This window comes from Sabethes cyaneus, chromosome 1 (genome assembly GCF_943734655.1).
Source record: "Sabethes cyaneus chromosome 1, idSabCyanKW18_F2, whole genome shotgun sequence".
Classification (NCBI taxonomy): Eukaryota; Metazoa; Arthropoda; class Insecta; order Diptera; family Culicidae; genus Sabethes; species Sabethes cyaneus.
Window position 1 is genome coordinate 74,659,249 of NC_071353.1, and position 25,026 is coordinate 74,684,274.

General features: G+C 42.8%; 1 protein-coding gene across 1 annotated transcript in view; it reads left to right on the forward strand.

Annotated features, from left to right (window-relative positions):
* LOC128737614 (ubiquitin-conjugating enzyme E2 G2) overlaps positions 1-24,620 on the forward strand; it is a 133,939-nt gene extending 109,319 nt beyond the window's left edge. The window contains exons 5-6 of the mRNA XM_053832293.1: positions 24,344-24,424; positions 24,477-24,620. Coding sequence (XP_053688268.1) covers positions 24,344-24,424; positions 24,477-24,595 — 200 coding nt within the window. The 3' untranslated portion in view covers positions 24,596-24,620. The remainder of the gene's footprint in view (positions 1-24,343; positions 24,425-24,476) is intronic.
* The last annotated feature ends 406 nt before the right edge of the window (positions 24,621-25,026 follow it).

Below are 25,026 nucleotides of genomic sequence, written 5' to 3' on the forward strand. Positions count from 1 at the left end.
GCCCAGTATGGAACCTTGCGGAACCCCTGAGGTGATTGGAACGCATTTCTGACCCTCCTCCGTGTTGTAGCATAGCACACGATTCTGGAAATAATTTTCCAGAATTCTGTACAGCGACACCGGCACTTGGTCGTTCCGAAGTGGTCGTTCCGAAGCGAGCTGGCTATGGAGTCCCAGCTAGCGCTATTAAACGCATTTCTCACGTCGAGCGTGACAACTGCGCAATAACGAATACCTGTCCTCTTGGGCTGGATTGCCACCTCGGCTGTCTTAGTGACAGACAAGATGGCATCCACCGTAGATTTGCCTTTTCGGAAGCCGAATTGGTTCCTTGACAGACCGTTTGTACCCTCCGTGTACTGTACGAGTCTGTTAAGGATAACCCTCTCCAGCACCTTGCCGGCAGTATCGAGTAGACAGATCGGCCTATATGACGAGGGGACACCCGGAGGTTTTCCCGGCTTCGGCAATAGGACCAGGTTCTGTCGCTTCCATCTGTCCGGGAAGTGGCCAGCTTCCAGGCATCTATTCATTACTGCCCCGAATAATTCGGGAGCCTCTAAAATAGCCGCTTTAATGACCATATTCGGGATACCGTCTGGCCCCGGTGCCTTGCTCACCTTTAGGGATTTAGCGATATCAATGAGTTCCTTGTTCGTAACCGTCACTTCCTCCCCGATCTCCAAACCGCCGTCGCCCACGTTACTTTGGATGTTCGGCTGGGAGGCCGACCATCCTACGCTATGGTCTGAGATACTGGAACGTCGGCCGTGGGACGACTCAGCGGCCTGGGGCCAGGGCCTTGGCTCGTGGCGCGGAAAGAGGCCCTCGATGATCCGCTCCAGCATCTCTGGCGATTGCTCTGCGGGCGCCATCACACCCTTGGTCTTTGCCATTACGACTCTGTAGGCATCATACCACGGGTTCGCATTGGCACTAGCACATAACCTTTCAAAGCAGTCTCGTTTACTAGCTTTTATCCCGCTCTTAAGCGCTGCGCGTGCAGCAACAAGTGCTACTCGACATTCAGCCCTGCTTTCATCCGAACGAGCTCTTTGCATAATTCTCCTCGCACGAAAGCACGCTCCGCGGAGTTCCGCAATTTCATCTGTCCACCAGTAAGCCGGTGACCTGCCATACCTAGGACGACCTTTCCTAGGCATGGTAGCGTCACATGCTCGCGACAGTACCTCAACCAAATGATCAGCGTTCGGATCGGGCATACCGCGATCACCGCACTCTCTCCGGATCGCTTCCACAAATACTTCGGGATCGAAGAGGCCCTACTCGCCGCCTGCCGCCTCGTTATCTGACCGACACCATAGCGGACCGCCTGGTGGTCACTGTGAGTGTAGCCATTATCTACCCGCCAGTCTCCTATCAGACCAGGACTGCCGAAAGTCACGTCGATGATAGACTCCGCACCGTTCCTACTGAAGGTACTTGTGTTGCCGACGTTGGCCAGATCTACGTTGAGCTTTGCCAGAGCTTCAAGCAGAATCCGACCCCTATGGTTCGTGCGACGACTTCCCCACTCTACCGCCCAAGCGTTAAAGTCGCCCGCCACAACCACCGGCCTTAAACCAGTCAGCACAACTGATACTCGGTCTACCATCCGCGTAAACTGCTCGATAGACCAACTCGGCGGAGCATAACAACTGCAGTAGAACACTCCACCCACTTTGGCAACCGCAAATCCCTCGTCTGCAGTTGACGCAACCTCCTGAACCGGGAACCTGCTTGTTGTCCATATAGCCGCCGTCGCAGACCTATCCGAGACCCAGTTGCCGTTTCCGGCAGGGACGCGATATGGATCCGAGACTATGGCAATGTCCATTGCTGACTCAGAAACTGCTTGGTGTAACAGCTGCTGAGCTGTGCTGCAGTGGTTCAGGTTGAGTTGTGTCACTTGCACTATGAACGTGGCTTAGTCGCCGGCACACCGGCCGGGCACCTTGGACCTCTCGTTACGTGCTTTGCGTCCCGTTTACCGGTACAGATCAGGCACTTAGGAGGCTCCGCGCAGTCCTTTGCTTTATGGCCAGCACTGCCACATCTCCTGCACAACTGGCTCCTATCTGGCCCCTTGCAGTTCCAGGCTTTATGTCCGTGCTCGAAACACCGGAAGCAAGCTTCCGACTGCTTGGACACGCTCAGTGGGCATACCGACCACCCCACTTTTAGCCTAGCAGCTTTCAGGGCTTTGTTTCCGTCACTCAGCGGAAGTCGTATGGTGGCTACCTGGGTCCCGGCCGGACCCTTGCGTAGGCGAACCGCCTCGGTTGCCACCACCACTCCACTTTGCTCTTTGAGAGCTTGTACGACCTCACGCACTTCGGTGATCTCGTCCAGGTTCCTAAGCTGGAGAGTCACTTCTGGTGTGAGAGCACGTACCTTCACTCCGTCCCCGAGCACTCCTTCCGCTATGGGCTTGTATGCGGAACTCTTCTTTGTGGCGTCCTTCTTTAACTCGAGGATCATATCGCCCGTGCGTGAGGATGCTCCGTACGTCCGCGCCCAGATCCTTGAGTAGGGCGTCTCCTCTCATGGCCTTCAGAACCTCCGAGTATTTCGACCCGTCGGTTTTCAGGATAAGAGCGTCGCCCTTCTTCGCTCGCTTTCTTGCCGGTTTAGGTGGAGCAGTTTTTTTACTGGAGCCTCCTCCGCCTTTTCTCTTGGCCCTAACCTCGGTCCACGGGCCACCTGTCTTGGAGCTTCTCGCTGGTTCATCGGTTAGCTCTGCCAACCCGCTAGCCTGAGGGCTTTTACCGATCAGGCGTTTTTTCGGTCCGCCAGGGGTGCTATCCCCCGGGGACTGTCTCGGGCGCTTGGCGGATGCCTTACCGCTGCTGGTAGCGCTTTCCGTAGCCTCCTGGGCCGCGTTACGACACTCCGTCAACGGGCAAGCGTCCGTTTGTACTGCCTTCGACGCCTTCACGGTCACCTTCTTAGCCTCTCCTGCACGCGCCACGAGGTCGTTGTGCGTTTTGGTCGCTGCATTCAAGGTTCTCCGAAGCATGAGCAAGCTCTGCTTCAGGTCCTTGGAGAAATTGCCGCGACCTGACGTAAACTCGATTATTACCTCGAGCTGCTGTGACGCTGCTACCACTTTAGGTACAGCGTCTCTATTTTTCTCCATCGCCCTGATAAGCGCTGGGCCGTTCATCGCTGTGTCCGGCGTGGTAGGCATACCGCTGCCTTTGCCACCCACACTAGCGCTCCTAGTTGCATCCTTCTCCACCCTTGGTGGAGAACGCTGGATGCCTCCTCTAGCGAACGGGTTTTCCACCGTATCCACACTTGTTGTATTTTTGATTTTGTCTTCCATAAGAATCCCACGAGTTGAGGGGAAAGAAAAGTCCGCCACATCAGAGCCCCTCATGATGCGGTAAGGGCTGATTACTGTGGAGGGCGCTCTGGTACTCCACAGGCTCCGTTTGAGGCTGAGTATTTATAGAACCCCCCCACCATTCATCCCTCGGCACGGGTCGCATGACACCTTGGATGAGGGGTTTATCCATTCATGTTTTTACTTTTAGCCATGGATAATAGCTATTAAAACCATCCTCCTTTGGGGGCTTTGGACCCTCTGCTCAGGTTCTCGGTATTTTCAGGTTCATCGAACATGCTTCTACCGAGATCCGTCATTTGCAGGCGGAGAGTTTACACTCAGCCTTCGCATGAGTGCCCCCTTCTCTGTCCGCATACGACCCTAGTTTCCACCGGTTGTCCGATTTCCACTAAGGAGCGTATCCCGGATGGTACCACGAGGAGGTAGAGATAGGAGTTGCTAAATAAGAGGCTGTGGAACTTCGTGATAGTTCTGGAGCGCATTATTCAACCATTTACCATCCTGTGTGTGTGTGTGTGTGTGTGTGTGTGTGTGTGTGTGTGTGTGTGTGTGTGTGTGTGTGTGTGTGTGTGTGTGTGTGTGTGTGTGTGTGTGTGTGTGTGTGTGTGTGTGTGTGTGTGTGTGTGTGTGTGTGTGTGTGTGTGTGTGTGTGTGTGTGTGTGTGTGTGTGTGTGTGTGTGTGTGTGTGTGTGTGTGTGTGTGTGTGTGTGTGTGTGTGTGTGTGTGTGTGTGTGTGTGTGTGTGTGTGTGTGTGTGTGTGTGTGTGTGTGTGTGTGTGTGTGTGTGTGTGTGTGTGTGTGTGTGTGTGTGTGTGTGTGTGTGTGTGTGTGTGTGTGTGTGTGTGTGTGTGTGTGTGTGTGTGTGTGTGTGTGTGTGTGTGTGTGTGTGTGTGTGTGTGTGTGTGTGTGTGTGTGTGTGTGTGTGTGTGTGTGTGTGTGTGTGTGTGTGTGTGTGTGTGTGTGTGTGTGTGTGTGTGTGTGTGTGTGTGTGTGTGTGTGTGTGTGTGTGTGTGTGTGTGTGTGTGTGTGTGTGTGTGTGTGTGTGTGTGTGTGTGTGTGTGTGTGTGTGTGTGTGTGTGTGTGTGTGTGTGTGTGTGTGTGTGTGTGTGTGTGTGTGTGTGTGTGTGTGTGTGTGTGTGTGTGTGTGTGTGTGTGTGTGTGTGTGTGTGTGTGTGTGTGTGTGTGTGTGTGTGTGTGTGTGTGTGTGTGTGTGTGTGTGTGTGTGTGTGTGTGTGTGTGTGTGTGTGTGTGTGTGTGTGTGTGTGTGTGTGTGTGTGTGAGCGGCAGCGAGTAAGGACAGCATATACCCAACATTTGTGCAGGTCCGTGATTATTTTCGGCCGAATATGACGTTCGGCCATTCGTGTTTCAGCTTTTTGTGATTCGGCCATTAGATATAGTATGCCATTTGTTATTTCGGCCATTTGTGTTTCGGCCATTCGTAGGTAATCCATAGCTCGAACAGCACGCTCCTCACAATTGTGTGGAAGATTTGTGCCTTGCCCATTCCAGGTAACCAATAAGTAAATTAATCGCTTTATAGCATATCTTGCATTTTTACAGCGCGTTGCTGTATATTAGCTTATTCTTTGTATAACTGCAATTCACTTTCACTTCATTCTATAAAATCGGAAAACGAATTTTCATTGGCAAAAAGTGGAGTCCGATTGGAAAAATATCAAGAAGTGATATTTGGACGTAGAAATACTTCTTACGGCAAGGCTTGGCTAGATAGGCTGTCGTTTCAAAAAATCTTATTCGAAAAGTGGTCAGGTTTTGAATGCTAATAGCTTAGCGGTTTCCCGATCGATTTTTAATATTTTTGCACCAATCGAACGAAACATCTACGCGTTGGCCCAAATGAAGAACGTTATTAATTCGTAAGTGTACACTATTGAAAAATTGAAAACAATGAAGCATTGTCCAACTAGAAATCCTCGCATCCTGATTGGTTGACAAAAACGTCATCAAAGTTTGAACTTGTTTTTCGTAAAAAAGTGACAGAAACTCCCCATCCCAACATGTCGAAGATTTATTTACGACTTTTAAACCTATATATATATCTGTCCTGTGTTCCTTATAGAATTAAAAACTGCTGGACCAATCGGCGTGAAAATTTGCATGTAGAGGTCCCTCCCCCCACTAAGATGGGGGGCTCCCATACAAATGAAACACAAATTTCTGCATAACTCGAGAACTAATCACGCAAATAGAACCAAATTTGGCATGTGGGTGTTTTCGGTGACAAGAATTTATTCTAGGGTAATTTGAGACCCCTCCCTTCTTTATAAGGGGAATTATAACTCCTCTCCCCTTTAAGAGGGGGGGTTTCCATACAAATTTCCTTATAACTCGAGAACTAATCAAGCAAATGGAACCATATTTGGCATGTGGGTGTTTTTGGAGGCAACCATTTTTCCCATTATGAACTAGGACTTCTTACCTTTTTAGGAGGGGGGGGGGGCTCCCATTCAAACGAAATACAAATTTGCTCATAACTTTAGAACTAATCAAGCAAATGGAACCAAATTTGGCATGTGAGAGTTTTAGATGGCAGAATTTTTTTTTCTGTGGTGTATTACGACCCCTTTCCCTTTTAAGAGGGTGGGCTCCCATACAAATGAAATGCAAATTTCCTTATAATTTGAGTACTAATCAAGCAAATGGAACCAAATTTAGCATGTAGGAGATTTTTGAGTCTTGAATTTATTTTATGATAGTTAGAGACCTCTCACCTCTGTGGTAGGGGGATATGGACTCTCATACAAATAAAACAGAAATTTTTGCGAAACTCAAAAACTAATCCAACTCGTGAAATTCGAGACTCTTCCATAAAACATTAATCAATAACAAGACCACAAAAACTATCTATAGTAACACTAGATCATTCAGGACGAACCGGTCGCGAGTGTTGCCGGTGACCCGCCGCCCACGGGGGGGCTTGCAAAACTCGAGATAGTGACAAAGATCATCCGAGATTCATGATTTATGTACAACACAGGTTAATTTGTGGCAATACGAAGTTTGTCGGGTCAGCTAGTATATATATATATATATATATATATATATATATATATATATATATATATATATATATATATATATATATATATATATATATATATAAGGAAATTTGTATTTCATTTGTATGGGAGCCCACCCTCTTAAAAGGAAAAGGGGTCGTAATACACCACAGAAAAAAAAATTCTGCCATCTAAAACTCTCACATGCCAAATTTGGTTCCATTTGCTTGATTAGTTCTAAAGTTATAAGCAAATTTGTATTTCGTTTGAATGGGAGCCCCCCCCCCCTCCTAAAAAGGTAAGAAGTCCTAGTTCATAATGGGAAAAATGGTTGCCTCCAAAAACACCCACATGCCAAATATGGTTCCATTTGCTTGATTAGTTCTCGAATTATGAGGAAATTTGTATTTCATTTGTGTAGAAGCCCCCCCTCTTGAAGTGTGGAAGGATCCTAATTCACCGTAGAAAATATTTTTGCCTCCAAAAACCTCCACATGCCGAATTTGGTTCTATTTGCTTGATTAGTTCTCGAGTTATGGGGAAATTTGTATTTCATTTGTATTGGAGCCCCCCCTCCTAATGTGGGAAGAGGTCCTAATTCATCACAGAAAAAATTCTTGCTTCCAAAAACACCTACACGCCAAATTTGGTTCCATTTGCTGGATTAGTTCTCGAGTTATGAGGAAATTTGTATTTCGTTTGTATAGGACCCCCCCTCCTAAAGTGGGGAGGGGTCCCAATTCATCATTGAAAAAAAAAATTGTCTCCAAAAACACACATATGCCAAATTTGGTTCAATTCGCTTGATTAGTTCTCGAGTTATGAGGAAATTTGTATTTCATTTGTACAAGAGCCCCTCCTCTTAGAGTGGGGAGGGGTCCTAATTCACCGTAGAAAATTTTCCTGCCCTCGAAAACCTTCACATGCCAAATTTGGTTCCATTTGCTTGATTAGTTCTCGAGTTATGAGGAAATTTGTATGGAAGCCCCCTCTCTTAAAGGGGAGAGGAGTTACAATTCCCCTTATAAAGAGGGAGGGGTCTCAATTTACCATAGAATAAATTCTTGTCACCGAAAACACCCACATGCCAAATTTGGTTCTATTTGCTTGATTAGTTCTCGAGTTATGAGGAAATTTGTATTTCATTTGTATAGAAGCCCCCCCTCCTAAAGTGAGGAGAGGTTCTTATTCATCATAGAAAAAATCATAGAAAAGTGACAAAGATCATCCGAGATTCATGATTTATGTACAACACAGGTTAATTTGTGGCAATACGAAGTTTGTCGGGTCAGCTAGTATATATATATATATATATATATATATATATATATATATATATATATATATATATATATATATATATATATATATATATTGCTTGGGAAGTACGCCAGAGTGCAAAACCACCCCTCTTCTTCAACCGATGTTATCGTTTGAACATTTAACCTAGTGCAATTTGATGTCCTGAAAGTAATAATTTTGCCAAAGTATAAAACCACTTTTTTTTGCAACGGATTTTGTCTTTAAACATTGAATCTAGTCAAAATCGCATGAAACGGTTCAAGACCAATAAATTGCTGAGATGATGCTTGTCTTGCTAGGTTGTCAGCAAATTAATTACCCTCGATTCTGCAGTGACCGGGCACCCAAAGTAATAAAACATCATTTTGGCGGGAGAGCTTCTTCAATGCTGTGATGCTCTTCCAAACTAATTTGGACACGCATTTGGCGGACTTGAGTGCCAGTAGCGCTGCTCGGCTGTCCGTGAAGATACCGATTTTCGCATGCCTGTACTTTCGTTTGAAGCATATTGTTGCACAGATGTATATCGCATATACTTTTGTTTGAAAAACGGTGGGCCACTTTCCTGATGAGATAGTTTCCCTGATGCCGGGTCCGTAGACTCCGGAGCCTATGCAGGCCCCCATTTTTGAACCATCTGTAAAAAAGTAGATAGTTCCAGGTGGAAGATCGGGCCCTCCATAATTCCACATTGAGCGATCTGTTTCAATCACCTCATATGGAACGTCCATATTGGGCCTGGCTTCCATGCAGTCAAAGACTGAAGTTACTAAGGGTGTCAGATTGAACTCCCGAAGTATGCGAAGATTACCGTTTTGGTCACCTTCGAGTATAGGTTTACTCCTTTGAAACCGTAGTGCGCCGAGCTCTGCTTCCTTCTTCAAATGAAAATGCAATGGCAGTAAGCATTGCATTGCCTCCATGGCTGCAGTAGGTGTTGTACGAATGGCACTGAAAGTGAAATGTCATAGAAAAGTGGGCGCTGATCCTTTCTTTATTGCCAGATTGTATCCAAGAATTCGTTCGGAACTGTTGCTTACAAGGAAACAGAGTTGAAGGGATATTTGTGCATGTGACGTGACGCAGCAATTCTCAAAGCAAAGAAAATCAGCGACTCTCTTATCCGAGAATGGTTTTGAACGTTTCATTTGTGCTTTGCGTCAGTTAGTTTAAAATGATGGACAAGACAAGTCAGGAGAGATAAAGGGTAAGTCGCTGAGAACATTCCGTTCACCTCATTTATAGAAATTTTGTTCAGTATGTGCCTTGCTGTGCCGCCGAGGTGTTGATCTTGTGAAACCTGTCAAACTCGCCTGCGCCCAGCCAGATTGTTTTGACAATAACAATCATTGGCAGGGCTGCTAATTTCTATCATTTCAGTGTGCCGTAAACTGTGAAATGAATGTACTGCTATTGCAATCAATGAGGTAAGCTGTTCCCTAAATTGCCTGCCACAATGTTCTAAGCGACTTACCCTTGGGAGAGATCCGTAGTGATGCTTACGTTTATTTGACCGTCAACTCAGTATAAGGCAGCAAAGTACAAAATATTTTGCAAACAACTTTAACTTAATATTTTTTTTGAAACGATGATTCTACAATTGATGAAGGGGCGGTAAGGGAAAGTAATGAAGAAGGATTTTTTTTCCGGGAATGAAGGGGAAGGGTGGAAAGGAAGGGGGGGGGGGGTAATAGGTAGCTATGCTTAACAAGTTGTCGTTGTGACCCCTAGCTTTTGTCCAACGCTGGAAGGTGCATGGGTCGAACCAAGCTGTAATCAGAGATTATAACCGGATTTGAACCCACAACACCTGCCAGGGCGTGTCGCTCACTGGTACCCGTGTACCTTTGAACCACAGAGGCGCTGGACGCTGGAGTCACTAAAGTCACGAGTTTGGTCAACTTTAACTTACTTATGTAGTAGTTTTCAATCATGAAAATGAATAAAACGATGTAAAAAAATATCAACTTGCAAAAATTTGGATTTCTCAACCTGCAGACAATCAAGACATTTTAACAAAGCAATTTTTTAAGACATTTTAACAAAACAATTTTTTGATGTCATCAAAATACATATATATGTAACTAGTGCTTGATGTTGAAAAAAGATTTAAGGCGTTATTAGCATTCATTTAAAAATAATCTAATTTTCTCAACCTGTAATTATTCTCAACAAACCCTATATATGCTGCGTAAAGCATGTAGGGTAACCAATCTATTTTGATCCCATCAGCAACTGTACATAATTTGGATACCTTCATTTGATTTTGCTGTAAGCACAGACAAACAGACATAACTCTTTGCAGAAAAATCAATAAAAACTATCGTACCTCACATTTAGCCTGAACACTAGCACCATCTATGATCGACATTCCCAAATATCAAATAGCAACAGGAGTATCCCTCGAAGTAGCAAGTATTTTTTATGGGGAATTCCCCTTCTTTCGTCAAAAAGCGCCACTTTGACCAAAACGGAGACATTCCCAACTAAGCCCAAATTTGAAATGACGGTTTAATCGGTACGAAGAATGGCAAACGAGTGTTATGTATGTTTGTCTGTGGTATAGCGTTTAAAGATGATCGGGTTTCATATTTTCAAAACCCGAACCCGACCCTGGCCCGAAAATTTTTTTGCTGTCAAACCCGGACCCGACCCGAACCCAAATTTTTATTTTCTGTCAAACCCGAGCCCGAACCGAACCCGAAATTTTATTTTCAGTCAAACCCGAACCCGGATTTATTGTTTTCGTTAAGCCCGAACCCGAATTTTTTTTCAGCCAAACCAAAACCCGATCCGAACCCGAATTTTTATATTATGTTAAATTTGATCCCGCCCTGAACTTGAATTTTATATTAATTTTCATAAAATTCACACCTCGATTTAAATCTCGGCAGTTTTCTTTTCGTATTCTCTATAACGTTCCTGCTTTAAAATTCATTTGAAATTTGAGGTTTTTTTCACCCTTCTATTTCTTTTGGACTGAATTGAAAATTCTAAAAAATTAAAGTGTACACTAGAATAGTTTCTTTTACTTTTCGTGGGAATATCTCTTAAGTTTTCTATGAAACCTGTAAAAAGCGAAAAGAAAAATTTTCATAAAAAATTACTTTGAAATGCTTGGATCTTGTTTCATTATGTTATACCGGTACTCAATAGCCGAAAGCTAGTTCTTAGTCTAAAGCACTAGCACCTTAGCTTAAAGCACAGACAAACAGACGTAACTCTTGGAAGAAAAATCGACAAAAATTATCGTACCTCACATTTAGCGGGAATGGGATTTGGTATCCCGACCCCCCTACTGGGGCGTGAGGATCCAGACCCACTAAAACCCTACTCGAGTCTCCAGCCTCAATCCCCCCTGGCACCACCTTATCGGTATTACTTCAGGGAGGGGCTATTGTGATTAACGCACACTCTTAGATAACTACTGGACTATGGTAGTTAGGCTGTTTATTCGCCGTTGATCGGCTTTCCAGTGGTTTTGTAGCTCAAGTACGATCTGGGTAGCAGCCGCATTGACCGCTCTCCAGACGTCCGAGCTAGAACACATCTTTTGGACTAAGTTATCCGGACTAAGTCCTGTCCGCTCACTGCCATCATGTTGCTTCTCGCGCCCGCGAAACGAGGGCATATGAAGAAAGCATGTTCTGCAGTTTCCTCAACGTCCACGCCTTCGGGACACGCGGGGGACTCCGCCTGCCCAAACCTGTGCAGATACTGTCTAAAACAACCATGCCCTGATAGAATTTGTGTCAGGTGGAAGTTGGCTTCGCCGTGGCACCTGTTGACCCACCCGGATAGTTCAGGGATAAGTCGATGTATCCACCGGCCTTTTGTGGAATTAGACCATGCCCGCTGCCATGTGATCATCGAGGCCGATCTTGTGGTACTCCGTATGCCTCTAGTTCCACGTTGGTTGAAGCACTCTACGTCCTCGCTGACGATGATACCAATAGGCATCATACCCGCTAAGACGCAGATTGCGTCATGTGAAACTGCGCGATACGCACTCGCCACTCTTAAGCACATGAGACGATAGGTGCTTTCCAGCTTGGCTAGATAGCTTTTGGTACCTAACGCCGATGACCACACCGGCCCGCCATACCTGAGTATGGACTGGACCACGTTGGCTAATAGCCTTCGCTTGCTGCCATATACCGCAGAGCTATTAGACATCATACGAGACAATGCCGAAATAGCTGTGGAAACCTTCTTGCAGGCATAGTCGACATGGCTCCCGAACTTGAGCTTGTCGTCGACCATTACCATTACCATTACCATTACCAAGGAGTTTTAAGGACCGCGTTGACGAAATAGTGCAGTCCCCGACGCTGATATTTGCTTGCTGCACCGACTTGCGGTTGTTCACCACGATAACCTCCGTTTTATGATGCGCTAGGTCCAGTTTCCTGGATCGCATCCAATCTTCAACAATGCTTATAGAGTGGGCAGCCGTCAACTCAACCTCTCTGATAGATTCACCGTAGACTTCCAAGGTAATATCGTCCGCAAAGCCGACAATCACCACCCCTGCCGGCAACTTTAGCTTCAACGCCTCGTCATACATGACGTTCCATTACACCGGGCCCAGTATGGAACCTTGCGGAACCCCTGCGATGATTGGAATGCATTTCTGACCCTCCTCCGTGTTGTAGCATAACACACGATTCTGGAAATAATTCCAGGATCCTATACAGCGACAACGGCACTTGAACGTTCCGAAGCGAGTTGGCTATGGAGTCCCAGCTAGCGCTATTAAACGCATTTCTCACGTCGAGCGTGACAACTGCGCAATAACGGATACCTGTCCTCTTGGGCTGGATTGCCACCTCGGCTGTCTTAGTGACAGACAAGATAGCATCCACCGTAGATTTGCCTTTTCGGAAGCCGAATTGGTTCCTTGACAGACCGTTTGTACCCTCCGTGTACTGTACGAGTCTGTTAAGGATAACCCTTTCCAGTACCTTGCCGGCAGTATCGAGCAGACAGATCGGCCTATATGACGAGGGGACACCCGGAGGTTTTCCCGGCTTCGGCAATAGGACCAGGTTCTGTCGCTTCCATCTGTCCGGGAAGTGGCCATCTTCCAGGCATCTACTCATTACTGCCCCGAATAATTCGGGAGCCTCTAGAATAGTCGTTTTAATGGCCATATTCGGGATACCGTCTGGCCCCGGTGCCTTGCTCACCTTTAGGGATTTAGCGATCTCGATGAGCTCCTCGTAACCGTAACCGTTCGTAACCGTCACTTCCTCCCCGACCTCCAAACCGCCGTCGCCCACGTTACTTTGGATGTTGGGCTGGGAGGCCGACCATCCTACGCTATGGTCTGAGATACTGGAACGTCGGCCGTGGGACGACTCAGCGGCCTGGGGCCAAGGCCTTGGCTCGTGGCGCGGAAAGAGGCCTTCGATGATCCGCTCCAGCATCTCTAGCGATTGCTCTGCGAGCGCCCTTGGTCTTTGCCATTACGACCCTGTAGGCATCACCCCACGGGTTCGCATTGGCACTAGCACATAATCTTTCAAAGCAGGCTCGTTTACTAGCTTTTATCCCACTCTTAAGCGCTGCGCGTGCAGCAACAAGTGCTACTCGACATTCAAACCCTGCCTTCGTCCGAACGAGCTCTTTGCATAATTCTCCTCGCACGAAAGCAGGCTCCGCGTAGCTCCACAATTTCATCTGGCCTGCAGTAAGCTGGTGACCTGCCGTACCTAGGTCGACCTTTCCTAGGCATGGTAGCGTCACATGATCGCGTCAGTACCTCAACCAAATGATAAGCGTTCGGATCGGGCATACCGCGATCACCGCACTCCCTCCGGATCGCTTTCACAAATACTTCGGGATCGAAGTATGATGTCTTCCATCCACGGGTGTTTGGAGTGTTGGCTCTACTCGCCACCTGCCGCCTCGTTGTCTGACCGACACCATAGCGGACCACCTGATGGTCACTGTGAGTGTAACGTCGGTGTATGAGAGACTCTTTGCTACTGCGGGTTGTATACGTTTTGTGGCTCTTGGTAATAACGCATGTAGTTTGGTACAGCATTATCAAATAACAATCAACCAAAATGCAAAACGTTTCTGAAGGTATGTACTTCATTAGCGTTATATTCGAATTCAGTTTTTTTTCGTTATATATAGAGTAGGGCGGGGCATAAGTGCGATGTTTTAAGTTGTCATCAATTTTCTTGAGATATAAAGGACAACAACAAAATATATTTTATAGTGATGCAGTAACTCAATGTCTTCACATTCAACTATAAATCATCTGGAATAATAGTGTTATGCAAAATAAATTTTTCATTCTTCTGATCAAGTGCCGATTCGCACTTTTACCCCACTAGCGGGGCAAAAGTTCGATTACCGCGGGGCAAAAGTGCGAAGCTCGAATCCATGAAATTGGCACAGCAGTATCTAACAAAACCATATTATCTTCAATTTGCGGTATGTTTCGGTAAGGAATATTCTCAATTTGCACCTTTCCCATTTTACGCTGGTGTATTGCGGCCCCTGTCAGATCGAAACTTTTCCAAACGTTTGTTTTTTGTTTCATCAACGGTAAACATTGATTTCCTTCGGCCAACATCTGTAGAGCACGCAGTTTTTTGCAGATCTTCCATTTCTAGTATCTGTAATATAGTGCCTAAAGCTGTATATAATTAGTAATACATTTTTGCCTCGTCCATGAATCGCACTTTTGCCCCGTCCGGGAATCGCACTTTTACCCCGCCAGGCGCTTAACGAGGTTTGATTAAATTGTGGTAAAGCGAAATATATTTTGTAAATTCTTTTCACCGTATTTTCAAAACAGATATGTGAGTGATGTAAAACGCTGCTACAAATTTTTAACAAGTAATGTCCTCCTGTTGATATCGTATTTGCCGTATAATGAAAAATTACATCAAAACAGCCCTAAAATAACATTTGCGCATAACTCAGCAACTATGCTTCGTAGGCATTCAAAGTTTACGTTAGATTTAAGCTGTCAAAGTAGTCATCCATCCATGCCAATGTAGTCAATTCACTGGTTATAATCTCAGATTATAGCTTGGTTCGACTCAAGCACCTTCCAGCATTGGACAAAAGGTAGGAGTCAAAATGACTACTTGTCAAGCGTAGCTACCAATATCCCCCTCCCCCTCCTTTCCGCTCTTCCCCTCCTTCACCAAAAAAATTTCATTTCTTTCCCCTACCGTCCCTTCATCAATTGTAGAACCATCGTTTCAAAAAAAATCCGCAATAAACAAAGCTCTAGAGGCAGCTCTACGAACATAGAGAGGTTCTAAGTCAATCAGTTGACAGCGGCTTACATAACTAGGTAGACAGAACGGGTCTCTCCATGGCAACCTTCGGCGCTGAACTGATTCAATGCTCTCTGTACTGTTGTTGTAGTTAGGATTCCAAACGGACGAAAAGTATTCCAGGATGGACCGCACCAGCGAACAATATAGTGACTTAAGGCAATATATATCAGAGAACTTTTTCGCGATCCTGAAAATGAAGCCTAATGACCTCGAAGCTTTAGCGATAATGTACGAGATATGCTCCTTGTACGTTAACTGCGGATCCAAAATAACTCCCAGGTCTTTTATATACGAAACACGTGCGATGGGTGTGCCATTGAGCTCATAACAAAACATCGGATCGGGTCTTTTTTTCTGGAGAAAGTGATCATTGAACACTTCTCCGGGTTCACTAACATTCGGTTCACATCGCACCAAGTGGCAAAGGCCTCCAACTGATTTTGGAGAAAGTGACAATCGTCTGTCAAACGGATCTGGGAAAACATTTTCAGGTCATCTGCATACGAGAGTCGAGGGCATTTGATAGCCAAATTAACATCGTTGAAGTAGAGCAGAAAGATCAAAGGTCCTAGATGACTTCCCTGAGGTATACTTGAAGAGGCTAGATAGCTATCGGACCTACAATCTCCAATGGAAACCACCAACTGTCGATTGGTCAGATATGAGCGAAACCAGCGCAAAAGGTTGTCGCTAACGCCCAGTCTATACAATTTTGCAATTGCGATGTCATGGTTTATCTTATCAAAAGCGGCCGACAAGTCTGTGTATAAGACATCTGTTTGAGCACGGTGGTCCATACTTCCCGTTATGTATGATGTCAGACACAGCAGGTTAGTGATGGTAGAGCGCTGGGAAATGAAGCCACGTTGATCGGCACTTAGATATTGTTTGCAGTGTGACAATAGAGGTTCCATGATTACCATGGAGATGAGAGTAACTGGCAGCAGTGTCTCCAAAAGGAGAAATTAAGGCAGACGGGCCACATTTGTATTTGCCGAATCAAGTGAACACTCAGAATGTTGAAAATAAAACGGTTGAAACATGGAAATTACAGATACTTACAAACATGCATAAGCATTTAAACTTGCTTATTGATCGCTCGATACCAGGGTTGGGCAATTCTAATGACGGAAATACTGCAAGGCGTATTATTGAACATTGGAAAGTGTCCGCACAAATTCTGGAGCTTGGGAATCGCGCAACAACACTATAAAGCATCAAACATACTTACTTCTCGAGAAAATATACGAGAGAGAAGATAATCAAAGATATTTTTCGAAGAATGCTTGCTTGCATTCGCGTTGTTGTGCTACACAATATTGTATGACACTGACAGCGATAAAATCGGCGACGGTAATGAAAGTAACAGCGATTAATATTATATTTTAAAGTAATATTGCACAACCTAATGAAATATAGAATTTTGTGATTTTAATTGGGAAAAAAGGCGATTTTGAATTTGATTTGTTAATTCAATTTTGTTTTGAAGTAGGACTACTTCTTTGATTTCTATATTGGGGTGCACTTTAGAAAAACGAAAAGGGAACATGTAACGAAAAGTGGTTATGGTTTGCACGCTTATAACTCAGTCATCCGTCAACAGATTCTAGAGATATTGGCATCAATCGATTGGAAATTTTTCAAAAAATCCATTACAACACAGTAGATTACATGTTTCCCTAACAGACGTTTAATAATTGAGAAAATATGAGTCGAATATTTAATAATTTAATATTTCATTATTTGCATTTTTTTGCCTTCCCGCGTCAGTGCTTCCCTAGCACGGATGACAGAAATATATACGAGATGAGCACGGGGGTAAACTTCCTTTCCTTACCTTCTTCGGTCGCCGACTTTCGTTGGCGAAACATCAGCCAGCAGCAGCTAGCTTGCGACGCATCGGACAGCTAGTTTTCGAGACACATCGGTGGCAAATTGGCAATTTTAAAGGTTGTATTTCCACCATTTGTCTGTGGATCAACCTTACTGAAAACAGTAATTTTATTTATTGCTAGATTCCCGAGATAAAGTCAACGGTTCACAGGTGTTGTACAAAATACAACAGCGCAAGTAAACCTTCCGTTACTGCGCAACAGGGAAATCTATTATATGAAATTCGTACAAAAATCACCGGATTTGGCATTGGGAGACGAATTGCTCTACATTCGTAGTCCTACTTCAAGCCTGCGCCCGTGCCACTAGGCATGGACCCTTATACTTTTTTAAAAATAAGACACAAAAAGGTGTTGAGCTAGATATAAACCCAAAAGAATCGCCATAGTGGTCAACCATTTTACATATTGAGTTTTATTGTTGAACTCAACGACCTGAGAGTCACCTTTCGATGAAATTTACATCAAAAAATTTAAAATTTAACAATTTAACAATAACAATTGAATTTCACATTTTCATTATCACTTTTGAAATCAGTAGCCCGAAAAACATGGAATCTCATCGTCTTGAGGTTTGGCCAAGAATTTTAAATTTCCGACCACTGTGTGACGATTTAATCGGTACGAAGAATGGAAAACGAGTGTTATGTCTGTTTGTCTGTGCTTATAGGTAGCAAACATAAAAGGGATTGATTTTAACACTAAACATACCGACTTCACTCTACGAATATTTTTCGCGAAAAGACCGGAAATCCCGCGATTATCAATAGATTAGCGTTAATATTTTTCTCGATAAAAAAAAGAGTATAGGACCAAATTTTGCATTATGTTTTAAATATATTTTCTAATAAAAGTAGCTAAACATAATTGTGTTACAACGCCGTGAAAATGAACCAAAAAAGTAATGGGTCAAATGACCCCTTCACCCGGGGGGCTCCGTAGCCGCAAGGTTACCGAGTCTGCGTCGACAAGCGAGTGGTCGTGGGTTCGAATCTTAGTAGAATCAAGCGATTCGATGTCAAGTGACTTTAGCATGGGTTTATTCTCAGGCCCCTCCATTTACCCTTCCTTCGTGCTGAATTTCTATATTTACCCCCTGAAGCCTCTTGACAGTACAAATGTCCTTCCTATAGTTAAGTGTACTGGTCAGAGGTACGAATGGAGTCCTCGCGAGGGACGACTATAATATGGGATAGTACTGGCACCGAGGAATAAGTGGGTAAAGTAGATCAAGCTTTGAAGGAAAGGTAAACCCCAATACACGCAAGCACGCATAAAAAATTCAATAAGCATATCGCTCACTCAATAGCGATTATAGCGAAAAGAAATGCAGTGCAGGTCATACAGCAAACACCCGGGCGATATCACAATAGATCAACTATACTGGTCGCAGTAATGAGTCCACACGTGAAAAACAATGACCCCTACACGTCAGAGCTGCCATAAATACAGATATTTGTGCATGCACAAATTTGGGTCCCTACCGTTTTATCCGGAGTATTTTATTTTCTCGATCTAATCTTTTAAATAACATAAATAGTTTATAAAGTACTCTTAAATTCAGGAACATTAGTAGAGCCAGAAATCACAGCAACTGAAATAATTGATGGGTCCCAAATTTATGCATGCACAAATATCTGTATTTTTTGGAAGCTGTATGTTTAGTGTTAAAGACAGCTAAGCTTACAACTATTTCGAGGCACGAAACTTTTTGGAAATCGGAATAGAAACCAATATTTTATGATAGCAGACAATTCTAGTCTTCTGTCAGTCCACCCAATCACTAGTTTGGGCGCAGTTATGACTAACGAATTCTGGCGAATTCTGGAATATATAACTGTTGGTCTAAACTCGATCTAAATCAGAAAACACTAAACCATTTAAAAAGCAATCAGTCCAGTGTAGCTGATATCTGAGTCATACTAAATATCATTAAAGTACTGCTTATTTTATTATGTTAAAATAATACCACAGACAAACAGACGGGACACTCGCGTTAATTCCATCGTCCAATCAAAAACCACTCGTTTTCCAAAAAAGCATGTTTCGCAACATGGCCACACGGCGGCGCGCGAGTGTTGCTTCGAGTTTACAGTATAAAACCATACAAATGTAAAAACCCTTCAGCATAAAACCCTGCAAATGCAAGCTACTCCGCAACATGCATAACAGAGGGTGCTAGTGTGCAAGGAAAATGTGTAGGACGATGGTTTTTTAAGCAAGGGATTTTCTTCTATGTGCCATGTCATTTCGTCAGTGATAATACTTTTACAAGAATTGAATGTGGAGATGGTTCGGTTTCTCATTACCCGAAACCCGGACTTATTTTTTTCGCTAAGCACGAACCCGATTTTTTTTTGACGTACGACTACGTCTTACGGCAAGTTTTGAGATAGGGTGTCATTCCAAAAAATCGAAATATGCGAGGGTCACGAAAAATGAAAGGTTTTGAGCACTAATATCTCAGCGGTTTTCCGATCGATTTTCAATATTCTTACACCCATCGATCGAAAAATCTTCTAAGAATTGACCCAAATGAAGAAAAGTATGGATTCTTGATGTTGAACTATTGAAAAATTGAAAATAATGAACCTGTTTTACCAGAATTCTCGCTTTCATATTGCGATGATCCAATTTGATATCTGTGCTTGGGAAGTAAGCCAAAACAAGTGACCAAGTTTCCTCATTTCAACAAGATTTCTTAACACCGCGGTTAAACCTAGACCATTTTGATATCCTTGCTTGGGAAGTACGCCAGAAAGAGTGATAAAGCCCCTCCGTGCCAACAGATTTCTTACGAACGCGATTAAACCTAGTCCAATTTGATGTCTGTGTTAGGGAAGTGTGCCAGAAAAAATGACACAAATTCATCGTCCCAACAGATCGCAAATTCTTTACTGCGAGACGATCAAACCTCGGCGAATTTGATATCTGTGTTGGAAAAATGTGCTACAGCTGTATTGTTCGGTTATAATATGACTCTGTATGAATACGCATGCTTGCCGTTTCATTAGATGTGTAGTGGAAAGATGTGCTGTTGATAAAATAGGATTGAATTGGTAAAATCCCTTCAACGTGGGGAACCATGGGTAATAAAAACAATCTTTAATTTCAGTAAGGTAGCAGGAAAGCAATAGTTTGTGTTCTTGATTTTGTTAAGTGGTTTTCAAATGCACAATCTTTTGAGAATTGAACGTATGCAATGTTACTACTTTGATAAATGTTACATACAACGCATGTAGCAAGTATATATGTATACATGAAGAATCGAATGATTACAAGTATGAATGCATGCTACTTTCACTGCAAAGAGACTTACGTAGTCCTGCGTCACCTATATGCGGTCGTGTCTTGTACACAACCCCTCTGATTTTTTTGGCCAAACCAGAACCCGACACCTGGTAAAAGTGTCAAACTCGAAACCGACGGGTTTTTTCGGGTTTCGGGTCTGAAAACTCGAGACCCGACCATCTCTAATAGCCTTGCGTCACCTATGCGCACGGTGCACATAAGAAGAGCTCCATATAAACTAGCGGACAAAATTGCTGAATGTAAAATTTCACAGTTTAGCACATGTTTAAACGCGGTTTTGTAGTAAATTGTCTATATTTTTATGATTCGCGAATTAAATTTTGATAGAAAAAAATATCATGTAGAAAAAAGCCGTCAAAGTTGCCAATTTTAAAAGTTTGAAAAATAAGTCTTTTTAAAAATGTCAAAAAATTAAATAGTTATCGCGGATGTAAATATTATTGTTATATATCATTTGAAAACTGATATCTTAGCCTATTATAAAATGAAATGAAAACAAATTTAAACTCAATGAGGTACGCCATAGGCTACCTTTAATAAAAATGAAATTCTCATAAACTTTAATAAAACTTTAAAAACAACTCTTGTCGCCTTTTGTCGCCACAGTTTCTTACAGTGCGTCTGAAAGCTCGAAGTATGTTGTATCAAAACATGAATAAAAAGTTTGCTATAATTTGACGTATTCCGAAAAAAAATAATTTTAAAATTATCATATTTTAGCCCTTAAAATTTGAGGCATTCTTTCAACAAATTTGATTATCTTTGTTACTAAATTTATTTAGTACCTGAAGAGAGTTTCAATGAGAGAATGCGAGAATCCCCGCGAGAAAAAAAAACTACAAGGTATACAGCCCTAAGGGTTGTACGAAAGGGTGACGTAGGACTGTGTCATATAATACTCATTATATTGATAACATGTTTTAATCGATGAAGTATAACTTTATGTCTGATCATTAAATCAAAGACTAATGTAAACTGCATTTCTGGCATATGCATATTTGAGTATTTGTGAGTATCATTGTTTGAGTGTTTATTTGTAAAAGAAGAGCGAAATATTCTGATTTAATTCTTCATTGAATCAATGGTGGTTTTGAAAAAAACCGTTCGAAATTGTTTGGTGGCCCTGAAAAGAACTATGTTTGAGCTGATAGCACTGATAGCTGATAATTACTGTTGCCAATATATAGATGGATGTCGCTATTCGGTCCTTTAGACTCTAGGATGATGGTTGCCCGCTAATACAGGAATGATAGGAAATACCAAATCACTGTAAAGTAGAAATGGATTAGTTTTATCAAAATACTGACCGTCCGCCAGTGCGATCGTGCGGTAAATGAGCAGACGGCGAACCTAGTGTGCGATTTTATAGTCACTGGCACTGCCGTTGCTACTTGTAAGCTAGTGTAGGTATGGGAGAAACCAGATCGGCTGCTGCTGCTGCTCAAATAATTATCCGAATGGAACGTTAATCATTTAGAAAGTGTAGAAAAATCTTTCCATTCTTCAATTACTATAGTTCTTATAAGAACTGTTTAAGACCACAACGGCCTACTGCTGAATTTGCTGCCCGTCAGTCGATCCGTTTCCATTTGCCTTCAGTGTTGGTTTGCGAAAATCACCGCCAAAATGCCATTGGGTTTGCCTCGAATTATCATCAAAGATGACATTAATTGCCACAAAAGTCCTTGGATTTGCCTCCAATTGCCGCCAAAATGCTATCGTTTTTACCTCCCAATTGCTATCGGTGTTGCCTCCGATCGCTGGTGTTGCCGCCAAATGCCGTTGCTTTCGCCACCAATAGCCGTCGATGGTAAATACTGTACTGACCGTCCGTCAGTGCGATTGTGTGATGAATGAGCAGACGGCGAACCAAGAGTACCATTTTATTATAATCACTGGCACTGCCGCTGCTGCTTGTAAGCTAGTGTAGGTGGTGGGGGAAACCAGATCAACTGCTGCTGCTGCTCGAATGATTATCCGACGCTGATTGAGCAAGCATTTCCCATGTTACCATGGTATAACGCAAAATGGAACGTTAACCATTTTAAAAATGTAGAAAAATCTTTCCATTCTTCAATTACTATAGTTCTTATAAGAACTGTTTAAGACCTAAACGGCCTGCTGCTGAATTTGCTGCCCGTCAGTCGATCCGTTTCCATTAGCCTTCAGTGTCCGATAGCCGTCGATGATAAATAAAATACTGACCGTCCGTCAGTGCGATAGTGCGATAAATGAGCAGGCGGCGAACCAAGTGTACCATTTTATAGTCACTGGCACTGCCGCTGCTACTTGTAAGCTAGTGTAGGTGGTGGAGGAAACCATATCGCCTGCTGCTGATTGAGCAAGCTATCGAACAATTTCGCATGTCTGCGATGGGGATAATGCAAAATGTAACGTAAAGTGCATCGTGTGGGATTCACGTTGGCCATTGCCCGCTGATTCCGCTTGTCTTCGGGGTCGGTGTTGCCGTCAATAGCCATCGATGTTGCCAATTGGATTGGAAAAGGGGTGTGGCTCACAAAGTGGTCTCAAAGGTTATCATTTGGATCCTAATCCTTTGGTGTATCTAATTGTCGTCCGTGCCTGTGAAACTAGGCGATCACAAGGGAAATGTATGGGAAAATTCGGCCTTAAAACTTTACACACATTTTCACTATTTAGCGTATAAAAAATTATTATTAATATGTTACTATAAAATTGTTGGACATTTTATCTATCCAACGACATATTAACTGTTACGTTTCGTTCAGTAGTATAGTAGCTATTAGCGTTTGAAATATTTCATTCAAACGTTACACTTCTATTTTTCGTTTTTACAAAGTGCTACCCAGTCCCAGTATAGTAAACAAAGACGTAGTCGGTAGTCCTACTTCAAAAATTTTTTTTGTCAAGCAAATATTTATATCGAAAACGTTTGATCATTTTTCCCCAAATCACCCTAAATATGAGTTCTTATAAGTTTAAATCATTTCTTTTGTAACAAATATAATCTAGAATCAATTTGAAACTAAAACATAATTTTGGCCAAAAATCGCAATTTTCCGACTATTGTGCGGTGGTTCGGATTCGAAAAAATGCGGGCATTAGCAATTAGGTAAAAAATGCGTAATTTTTCAAGGGTGGTGTCTTCACATTTCTCAATTGATTTTTTTCTGAGATTCTTTTAGAGATCTCCTGATGGTAATATTTATTTTTATAGATAAAATATAGCACTTTGACCTTATGGTTTTCTGGTTTGCGCGAAGTTGCCCAAAATTTAAAAAAAAGTTTTGAGTATTGCAATTTTTTTTTCATTAAACATGCGTCCTAGCGATAAGCAGTCTTGAAATTCTTTAAAAAAACAAAAGTTCGCACTGAAGTTTTTAGAGCGTCTTAGTAGAATACGAAACCTGGAAATGAAATGAAAAGAAAACTTATCCAATTTACTTCTACTATGTGTATTTTATTCTTGACAGATACGTATTTCGCCTACGACTTGCAGGCTTTCTCAGTGTCTGTTTTCGAACAGACTGTATTTGAACTACCAAACGACGACGCTCAGTCCAATGAAGAAGAAATTTTATTGACGCGCTCTTTGGAGCTAAATCTAAATATAAGTACAGTGGACCCCCGTTCGTTTGAACGATTCATCATTCTAACGGGGTTATTTTTTTATTTGAACAAACTGGAAACCCTAAATATGCTGGAACTAGTGTGAACTAGCCGCCCTGCTCTTTGTTATTGGATTAGTGGTTTGATTCAGTTAGCAGTTGCAAGCATCGAATATTTCATTCATTCGATCGGATTTCTATCATAATCGTTGGGAAAACGCAATGTGAAACAGATTAAACACGCTAGATCAGTACAAACAAATCGTGTTTATGTGCATTGTATGCATAAGCAAATGATGTCATGTTGAGAATGACACTTGAACCATTTTTAATTTGCACGTCGTGCAAACCAGCGGGGTTAAAATTAAAAACTGTTAGAGATTAAAAAGGTCAAACGAATGGGGGTCCACGGCACTTCCATATTGTGCGTCATTTGTAGAGAAAATTCGTGTGAGATTTACGTGACGGTACAAGTGGTACAATGCTACTTTTTCACTACAAAATATGCTACGTTCAGGGTTGACCGGAAATATTGTTATATACTGTATGTATGGATCTTTTTATAGGTTATGAACTTTCTGCTGAGCGCTGGAGTCCGGTACAGAGCGTAGAAAAAATTTTACTGAGTGTAGTCAGTATGTTGGCGGGTAAGAACTGTTATTAGAAAGATAGGACATTAATTAATTTATTTGTATAAAGAGCCTAATGATGAATCCGGAGCGAATGTTGATGCAGCGATAATGTGGCGTGAAAACAGAGAAGAATTCAATAAAATAGCAAAACGTATTGTAAGGAAAACATTAGGATTGCATTCATAAAATAAAACTGTTTTTATTTTCTAAACATTTAGTCTATTTATTTTAGAAACTTTAAATAGATAAGATACCTATAAAGATTTACAGGCACACCAGCCCCCTGAGAGGCCACAACTCACAACTTAAACTCGTGACTACGAAGGTAAGGTGCTGTCCACTTCAATAGTTTATTCTATTTAATAATTATTCACTTTAAAACCTGACCCTTCTTTATCGATAGACTCCGCAGACGGCTGTTAGAGCACAGCCCAACCCAGGTAATCAAGAGTTCGGATAATGGTGTCTAAGAAGCGTTAAACAGTTTTATGTCTATACACACTTAAGCGATTCGGTAAAATTTACCGAAATCTAAACAGCTGAACGTTCGGTAAAATTTTTTATTGCACCAAACATGACTAATGATCTGTAAACGTCGTTTGGCACCATCGAAATTT